At 40.6% G+C, this 10,042-nt stretch overlaps 1 protein-coding gene across 3 annotated transcripts in view; it reads left to right on the top strand.

The window, feature by feature from the left end:
- Positions 1 to 4,727, top strand: part of LPAR3 (lysophosphatidic acid receptor 3) — a 74,835-nt gene extending 70,108 nt beyond the window's left edge. For all 3 annotated transcript variants that reach the window (XM_081818686.1, XM_031031924.2, XM_031031925.2), the window contains one exon: positions 2,924 to 4,727. In XM_081818686.1, the coding sequence (XP_081674812.1) occupies positions 2,924 to 3,249 (326 nt within the window). In that variant the 3' untranslated portion in view covers positions 3,250 to 4,727. The remainder of the gene's footprint in view (positions 1 to 2,923) is intronic.
- The last annotated feature ends 5,315 nt before the right edge of the window (positions 4,728 to 10,042 follow it).

Raw genomic sequence — 10,042 nt, 5'->3', positions numbered from 1 at the left:
AGCCTAGCATGTGGACGGAGTACAACCTCTGGTGCCAGGCTGCCTGGGTTCAAATGCTGGCTCTTTCATTTATCAGCTCTGTGGCTTTGAGCCTATTACCTCGCTTCTCTGTGCTTCAGCTTCCTCAGGTTTAAAAAGAGAGTAGCATTAGTATTTTATTAGGTAGTGTTCATAAGACTCCTAGGGCTGCCATGAAGATTAAATGGATAATTCACATAAAATTCTTAGAACAGTGCCTGGCATATATAATCATTGCTCAATGAAAAGCTTGTCAGGTGTTGATTGAATGAATTATTGTATGTAATTCAATGCAAATGGAAAATATACATGAATTACTGCATTGTGAAAAACAAGACATCAGTTTGGAGACTTTATTTAGAGTGTTTAGGTCCCCTGACTAATCTAAACCAGAATTTTGTTCTGGGCGGGGTGGGGGGGGGGAAGCTTTTATGATTTAAAAAAAATGATTTTAAAAACAGTTTTTAGGAAAGCATATTGGCAACTTACTTTTATCCTTTTTTGACATGTGTATGTGTGAAATAATATCATTCAGACAAAATTATAAACAACATATGTATAGTGTAAAGAATAACACTTAAAAGAATAAAAAAAAACTTTAAAAATGCCTATGTACCTGCCATCCAATGTAATAGAACATTTCCAATATATTCAGCATCGCCTATGTGGACCTGCCCCAGTGACCACCCTCTCTTATGGAGAAATAACCGTATCATAAATTTCATGTCAATCATCTTGCTTTTCCTTATGGTTTTTTACCACATATGGAGGTAATGTTAGGCATCAAATTGTTTAGATTCACCTGTTTTTAAAAAATAATACCACAATTAACACTGAGTTTGATTGTCAGTATATTTGGATTCATTTCCAGCATCTCCTTTTGTTCTTTCTTTGTCCCACTTTTCTATGTTTGACTTTTCTCCCCCTCCTTTTTTTATATTGAGATCTTGCTTTCCTTCCCTTTGGTTCCATCCTTCCCCTTCCATTGGTCTGGAAGTTATATACTCTATTAAATTTTGACATGCATATTTAACAAAGTATGAAGTTAATCAATATTTTTCCCTCTTCCCCATTAACATAACTCAGTGTTGGGCACAACTTTCCATTACTTCTGACCCCTCACAACCAGCCACACAGTCGGAATTATTATCTTTACTTTATAAATGAGGGAATGGGAGGGTGCTTGGGTGGCTCAGTCAGTCAGTTGAGCTTCTGACTTCGGCTCGGGTCCTGATCTCAGGGTCCTGGAATAGAGCCCCTTGTCAGGCTCCCTGCTCTACAGGGAATCTGCTTCTCCCTCTCGCTCTGCCCCTCCCCCCCCACTCATGCTCATGCATTCTTTCTCTCTCTCTCAAATGAATAAATTAAAAAAATAATAATAATGAATGAGGGAATGGCGGCTCAGAAAAGTGCAGTGATTTGCCTCATTTTTGTAGCTCATAAAGTGAGGAGCTGGGCACACCTGTCTGACCCCGAGGCTCATGGCATTTTATGGCTTCGCACAGCTTTTTTATACTTCTTGACTTGCTTATTAGTGTATCTCTCAGAACAAAGATGAAGTGACAAGAGGAATACCGTCCAGGACTAATTCTAACCAGTAAGAATAACTAGCTGGTGCTGTGATTTACAGACTTGCTTGTTTATTCTGTCTCCCCATTAGCACTTTAGCTCCTGGAGTGCATAGTCTTTGCCTCATTTACTGTCTAGTGTAGTAAGCTCACAAGGAATGTTTATTGAATGGATAAGCAAGGGCGTTTAGAAATGATAAGGACTTTGGGGGAAAGAAACCATATCACAGTATGGAGAATAGGTCACATACCATAGTAGCCGAGAGCACAGCCTATGGAGAAAGACTGCCAACATTCAAAATTAGATGTCCCTTACAAGCTGTTTGATGGTGAGAAAGTTACTTAACTTTCCTTGCACCTCCCTTTCCTGGGGATGGTAACAATGCCTACCTCATAGTGTGGTTCTATTCCTTAATAAAGGAAAGCATTTACACCAGTGCCTGGCTCACAGTAAGCATGGTATAAACGTGAGCTCTCACTGTTATCCAAGGTGATGGTGACAAAGTAGGGGAATGTTGAACTTACGCCTCATATTTTAGGAACAACATGTCGGAAAGCTTTAGTGGTAAGCTAAGTATGATCAGATGTCTAGTGACTCAGAAGACACTACCCTTCATGTGCAGTTGGTGCTAAAATCGTGCTAAATAAATCAATCTGCTACAAGCACATCGCTATCTCATCATGAAACAGGAAGATTTATTTCTGACAACAACCGACAAGAACAAAAAACTTAATCCAAAGCAGAGAATTAAGCAGATGGCCTATGAATATGTCAAAAAGAATACTAGTGCTTACTCAGCATCAACATGGATTTATAAAGAATAAAATTTGTGAGCAGGTGACTTAGTTAAGAGACTAGGAGAAAGCCATAGATGCAGTGTGTCTTCTTGTCAGGAAAGCATTTAGAACATCTGAGGTAGAGAACAGTGGAGCCTCGGGCTAAAGGTGTGAGGCCTTCCCACATATCCTCCTGGCGTTTGGTCTTGGTTTTCTCATCTGCTAAGCATGGATGATGACTACAGCAGCCTCCTAGTGTGCTTCAGAGAGCTGACGGAGATAAGGTGTGTGGAGTGCTTAGTAACTGGGAGGTAAATGTGAGCCCCTCATGACGAGCCCCGGGTAAGCAGATAAGGAGTTGAAATAGAACACCGTGAACAGTCAAGGGGGTGCCCAGCTGTTGGTCTCTAACGAGCCCAGGTCTCAAGTGCTCAGAGGAAGGGTGGAAGTTTGCTTTGCAGTTGTCAAAACAAACCCTTAAGGTCCTTTGAAGCCACTGACTGAACGCTGGGCCAGAAGAAACCTCAGTAAGCAGCCCGCTTCCTTTTGTCTCCCCGCAGGGGCCTTCGTTGTGTGCTGGACCCCGGGCCTGGTAGTTCTGCTGCTCGACGGCCTGAACTGCACACAGTGTGGGGTGCAGCGCGTGAAAAGGTGGTTCCTGCTGCTGGCGCTGCTGAACTCCATCATGAACCCCATCATCTACTCCTACAAGGACGAGGACATGTACAGCACCATGAAGAAGATGATCTGCTGTTTCTCTCAGAAGGACCCAGACAGACGTCCCTCCCGCATGCCCTCCACCATCCTCAGCAGGAGTGACACGGGCAGCCAGTATAAGGAAGACGGTATCAGCCAAGGCACGGTCTGCAACAAGAGCAGTTCCTAAGCTGTGGGTGTCCCCCTGCCCACCAGGGCCTCCTCTGGGAAAGGAGCTGTTAAGAATGGCTACCTGTCTCTAACAATGCCCACCTACAGTGTTATTTCAGGTCTAAATTAATCACTGGTGGATTTTTAAAAAAATTATTTTACATAGTTTCAAAGCATGGGCAGTAAAGAGGGGACACAATGCATTTGCAGAAAATGCACAAAAGAGGGAAGACAGCACAGTGGGACCCTCAGTGACATCCTTGGAACCACTCGGAGCACCATTCTGGGCCCTGTTGGCATCTTGTAGCCATTCTTTGTGTTTTAAAAGGATGTTGTTGATAAAGGGCGTAGGCCAAGATAAATAATAATGTTACTTGAGCCACTTGATATAGCTGCTTGGGAAGCCTGTGTAGTTCTTTCTGCGTGCATTTAAAATTTTGAAAATGGCTTCAGCTATGATATTTCTTTCCTCAAAGAAACCGTGGCCAGTAGCTAGGTGTTCAATAGGAATCTCAGAATAACAAATCAGTAAGGGCTCTAGGTTTGACTTGATTTTTAAAACTAAAAGAACATTCTGAGGAAGAAGATTGAGTTAATAACAAAAAAAGGTAAATGTTAGAAACTTCCCTTGAAGCAGAAAGAAAGGCCTTGATGTGGTCGTCTAAGTGTGCATGGGATGTGTATACACACCTGTATGTTTATACATTTCTAGTTTGTATTTAAAGACCTCAAGGACAGTGATGGCGAAATAAATTCACTGGCCATCTAGACTGTTCAGTCTAGGACTATAGCTGTAGAAATGACCTGTTGTGCTCTAAAAGAAAAGAGAAAGAGGTGATTCATTTGCAAACAGACATACAGACATACAGCAGAGTAAAAGGTATGTTGATAAGTTGGCTGAATTCCTTTCACATAGGATCAAATATGAGCTTGACTTGAGTCCTTATTTTCAGTTACCTCCATACCACCGGTGGCTTGTCAGATTTAGTATGTGGAATAATTTTCACGTTTCATATTTTGCCCACAGTTAGAGACATATTTCTGGTACTTGTCTTACTTCTGGACTGAATTTTGATCTGAGTTCAATTTTAAAATTTTCTCCTTCAAAGAACTAAGTAAGCAACATAAAAGGCAAGTCATTAAAAAAAAAAGTGTCATACACATAGGCTACTGACCAAAGTTTTTTATGTAAAGCATTTAGAATATATTCTGATTTTAAAATAAGAATAACTTCAAGGCAGTTATTATAGTATTTATGTAGTTTGCAAAAGAAGTTTACATTTTTTTGCTATTGTGATATAACATTTATGTGCGAGAACTACTTGTAATAAAAGGATTTGAGAAGTCATGCTTTTTAGATATAATGGCCTAAAATAGAGAGTATTATGATTGGAAGATGTAGATTTCACAAACTCCATGTAGTAAGTGGGTCTATCTGAAGCTTATATCAAAGCTACCGATAAAATAAAACAATTTGTTCTCTCTTGTTGAGGTGCATTATTGCTTTGTGTATTTTCTAAGTAAAAATATAGTCTGTAGTAACTATAACACACAGTTCTATTGCAGAAGAAAAATCAGATTTGCCATGAAGTACATACTCCCTTGATGTTTTATGTAAGCATTTTGAATCTACAGCTGGCCAAAGGGTGGAGGATTGAAATTGAATTCCAGTCCCTGAATAGCTACTAAGGGATCTTTAAAGGTTTTATTTTGAGGAAAGCACCATTTTCAGTACCCTGCAGCAGAATGTCATATTCAGAATAGTGTCTGGAGGGGATCCAAGTGTGGAAATTCGTGATGGAAATATATAGCTTTTGTTTTTATATGCACACACATATCTCAGAGATGGTGCAAGAGTAGAGAAGTTGTGTATATTTGGAAATGACAAGTGGCAACCATCACAAGGTTCACCCAGGGCATGGCAAGCCATCTCTTGGAGAAAAAATGAAGAAAGAACATTTTTCCTCAAATCCTAGGACCCCAAGCTTACCTGCAAGTCATTGAGAGGATGGTTCTAAAAATTCGATCTAGACCTTTTCAGAAACCAACACTTGACTCAAAACATGGACTAACCCCTAGCCAAACAAGATTTAATTTTCTTAGATTTGTAGCACTGCCCAAGATGTTCTCATATATCTGTGTTGGTGACGGAATTTGGTTCTTTGTGAGGACTGCCTGCTTGGAAAGAAAGAATTTTTGGAAATAAATTGAAGATTTTTGGTGAATTTTTTTAAAAGTGAATGGTAGACTTTGGGCCATAATGTGATCTTGAGAAACACTAAGCACTGAAACAATTTTGGCCCCCATTTATCTAATTCCAAATACAAACAATACTAAACCATAGGATAAACGTAAGCCTCTAACAAAGCTCTCATTGCCCTCACAACTGGCCCTTCGATGCTTTTTATAAATACTAACAATCAAAATTTGGAAATTTCACTGCCCCCGTTTTACTGAGCATGCTGAGCACATGCCCAGGCCATGGTTGGATGACCCAGGATCCAGGCCTGGCTGAAGTCAGCAACATCAGTATCAGGTGGCAGGCGGTGGGGGAGACATGGGAGCAAGTGATACAGCTCTGTTCAGCTGCTGATGCCACCCCACATACTACAGGGTGTGCCATGTCTTGGGTCTGCAGACTAATTTCATGAGGTTGGAAGTGTTTTGTGCTTATTAGCCCATTAGTCCTTTAATCATTCGGGGTGGGGGAGAAGAATGCTCGCCCTCTTTTAATTGACTGAATAGCCATAATGAAGGTAAGCCTGTGAAGACACCCATGAAGGTGACTTGGAGACAATCTTATTAGAACCTGGAGTAAAAATAACCAAAGTGTTATTCTACATGATGATCCGTCTCACTGTGTACTAAAAAGAATTTAAAACTTGCAAGCACCGATCTGACTTCTGGGATACTTACCAGAGAATTATATCCCCTTGGTGGACTACTAAATGTGATACTGAATTGGAAACCCCTAGGGCTCCTTCCAGTTTTACACATTGTCTTTCAGGCATAGGCATAGGGGTTAGAATCACCTAAAGATACGAAAAATTTTTAAAGTAAGGGAAGCTGCATTTTGTGTGAGTGATGCTCTCTTGAACACATCACTTAAAATACTCATAATTTAAGACCAGTTTTCACAGAAGAAGAATGTTAGGATGGGAGATGCTGTTGCTGTGGGGGTTGGGTTTTTTGGGGTCCTAATGCTGTATTTTATTTTTACAGCATTCTCTCCTGTGCTTTTTAGAGTGTGCTCCCTCCAAAATTAACAGATGGTAAACTATCAATGATAATGATTAAGAGTTGGGAGTGTTTTATCATATATAACTTCTGAGCTAAAGGTTTGTAGTGCAAATGACAGTACAATGGTCACCAAAATCATATGTGGAGGTTCCAACGGACATCAGTAAGAATGTGGGTCACATTGTGCTAGGGATACAATGAAGTACCTTTGCATGCCAATCCACAAACACGGTTTGTAATTCATTGGGTCAACCAGTCTTGGAATGCACAGTGCTTGCCAGCTTTTTAGAGAGTTGCAGTTTTGTACAGCAAAACTTTATGAATTTTTTCTATATCAGCAACTTCAAGTTTGAACAATTCAAATTTCCATAAACCATCTGTGTTGTATTTGTTACTGAGATTAGAGCTTGCACATTCTATATTAGTCATATGGTTATATTGAAAAAGTGGGGAGGAGGGAGGCTGCCTGTCACAAGCCCAGGTTACATGTTTGTACATATTAGAAAATGCTAGCCCTTCCTCAAGATACTCAGCTTGCATCTATTGGAAAATCATCTGGTATGCTAATTTTGTTAGGACTTTACTACTACATATTAGAAAATTATACTAATATATCTGCATGTCCACAGTATGACTGGCATACTTAGAGTTGTTCAGCTCACCACTCACACAAATGTACGTGACAACCATCTTAAAGGAATCAGTAAATTGAAATTCAGAATACCGGGGTTCCAATTTTTGTTCTGCCCTAAACTGTCAATGAAACTCTAGATATGATTGCTGCCTTACTAAATGAGGGGCTTAAATGATCTATAAAGACCTTTTTAGCTCCAAAATTCTGTGATTCCATACATCACCTCCCACATACGAATCATGGAAAGAACCTTACCCTAAGTCTTTGGATTCTTTGGATTTCTCTCCTTGTGTGAGGATTTCAGAGAAGGAACTCAGTTTTCGCTTATTAAAATGGTTCTCAAGTTTGGGGAACCTGGGTGTCTGCCTTCAGCTCAGCATGATCTCGGGGTCCTGGGACTGAGCCCCGTGTTAGGCTCCCTGCTTATCCCTCTCCCTCTGCCTCTAACCCCATTTGTGCTCTCTCTCAAGATCTTGAAAAAAAAAAATGGTTCTCAAGCTTTAGTGTACGCTAGAATCACCTAGGGAGACCATCTAAAATCTATGCAGGGCGCCTGGGTGGCCCAGTCTGTTAAGCGTCTGACTCTTGATTTTAACTCAGATTGTGATCTCAGGGTCATGGGATAGAGTCCAACATCTGGCTCCCTGCTCAATGCGGAGTCAGTCGGCTTGAGATTCTTTCTCTCCCTTTCCCTCTGCTTCCCCCATCATGCACGTGCTCTATCTCTCTCAAAAAAATAAATATTTAAAAAAAAAATAAAATCTATGAGATTAAGGTAACGTGTGAAATGTGTAGTTATAAATCCATCATCAATACAGGGGAAAGGATTTCTGGAATAAAATTGAATTGCTCATCAAAATGGAGAACCTAAGAGACCTGACGGCCTGCTTGTGTGTGCTAAAGTGAACTTAAATGTGAAATGTGTGAACTGCTATTTACTCCAAGGCAAATAGAAACCCACATACTTATTTTTACATTTAACCCAAATCTTTGAACATTCTCTACGTGCTAGGGAACAAATAAAAAGTCCTGCCCTTAGGGGTGCCTGGGTAGCTCAGGTGGTTGGGCATCCTACTCTTGGTTTCAGATCATGTCATGATCTCAGGGTTGTGAGATCGAGCCCTGTGTTGGGCTCCACACTCAGCACAGGGTCTGCTTGAGATTCTCTCTCCCTCTCCCTCCCCCTCTGCCCCTCCACCCGCTGCTCGTGTGCACTCTCTATCTTTCATACTGAATAAATAAAATCTTTTTTTTTTAAAGTCCTGCCCTTAAGAGAATTAGCAAAATCATAAATCAAACATATATACAAATAATCTAAGGGAAATATAGTGAAAGGGAGCTGAAGATATTAAAGAGGGACATGAATGGATGTAGCCATCCTCAAGGTATCACTTTGGAACATTGGTGACATTGGCGTTATATTTTTTAGATCTGGCCTCTGTGTATAATTCTTGAACCAGGTAGAAGAAAAAGAAATCACATAAAGGGGCTACTTTTCGGGTTAAAATGAGTTTACAATTTATGGGTTAGGGATCTGTTACTGGTAATCTAAATTAGACTTGTGTTTCTCTTAGGTGAATGCCTAATCACAGGTTTACGTAAAGTGGGAGATGGGACACCTCAACCAGGCTTCAGTTAGGAAAACAGAAACCATTCTGGGTACTTGAAGCAGGAAGGTATTTTAAATAGGCAATTAGGCACTTACAAAACAGTTGGAAAGGCTAGAGGAGCAAAGGGAAGGGAAGCCCATAATTGGCTCTCAGGTTTGCAGCTAACTTTCTGGGATATATTGCCACACTGCTCAGGAACTTTTGGAAACTGCCTCCTGAGGCAGGTAATTTGTGAAAGGACACCCAGAGGCCACCACAAAATCTCACATCTGCTGCTGGAGGAGGAATATGGCTTCGGCTTCCCTTCTGCCTTCCTCATCTCTCATAACTGTCTGGCACTCGCAGCATCTAGATGGGGGTATTTGCTGCCTTTGTGTTCTGGGAAATACGGTTCCCAGGCTTCCCAATCTTTCAGATTTAGAGGAGATAGAAAAGATCAACATTACAGCTGACTGCAAATAGCCAGTCCAGCACAAGGAGAAAGGAAGAAGGAAGGGAAGGGGGACTTCTTGGCTTTTGAGAATTTCCCCTTTCTGAAATATGTGTCCTTTAGTTCGTCTTGACTGAAAGTAGAGGACACAGTTAGTTCTGGAATAAGGGGTGAAAGTTCTCTAAAAAAATAAAGTGTTGGTACATATAATTTAGGGGTTCCACATTTTAGCATATGGATCTTCTGAAGGCTGAATGGGAATAAGACAAAAAAGAACATAAAAGCAGAGTTCACTTATTATTGGCTATTCATGATCCAAGCCTGTGATATCAAAGTTAAGATTAGAGCATGAGAAATAAAATATTTGGGGCTCCTGGGTGGCTCAGTTGGTTAAGCGACTGCCTTCGGCTCAGGTCATGATCCTGGAGTCCCGGGATCGAGTCCCGCATCGGGCCCCCTGCTCAGCAAGGAGTCTGCTTTTCCCTCTGACCCTCCTCCCTCTCATGCTCTCTGTCTCTCATTCTCTCTGTCTCAAATAAATAAATAAAATCTTTAAAAAAAAAAAGAGAGAAATAAAATATTTGTGTCACAGTTGATATACAACCATGACAAATACAGCTCCATTCAATCTTTCCTTCAGGTTCAAATAGTGAGTAGAAGGGGATCTTTTTTTTTTTTTTTTAAGGAGTGAGCCGAGGTAGGTGTAAAACTCAGATTTGCCAAGTCATTTAAAAGTCAGAACTCAGTGTTTCGAAGTCTTAAAAGATGTAATGAATCAACCCCTTCCTGAGTAGACCAGTCATAGATCTAAGCTTCAGAGTTTGTGGTTTGCTTGGGGGAAAGTAACACTAAAGGTTCTTCTTTTGACAGAAATTAGGACCTGATAAATGCATCTTTG

This window comes from Leptonychotes weddellii, chromosome 4, assembly GCF_054177405.1.
Source record: "Leptonychotes weddellii isolate Sample4059 chromosome 4, ASM5417740v2, whole genome shotgun sequence".
NCBI classification, from domain to species: Eukaryota; Metazoa; Chordata; class Mammalia; order Carnivora; family Phocidae; genus Leptonychotes; species Leptonychotes weddellii.
The sequence above is the reverse complement of the archived record's forward strand: the minus strand, read 5'-3'. Positions and strand labels throughout refer to the sequence as shown.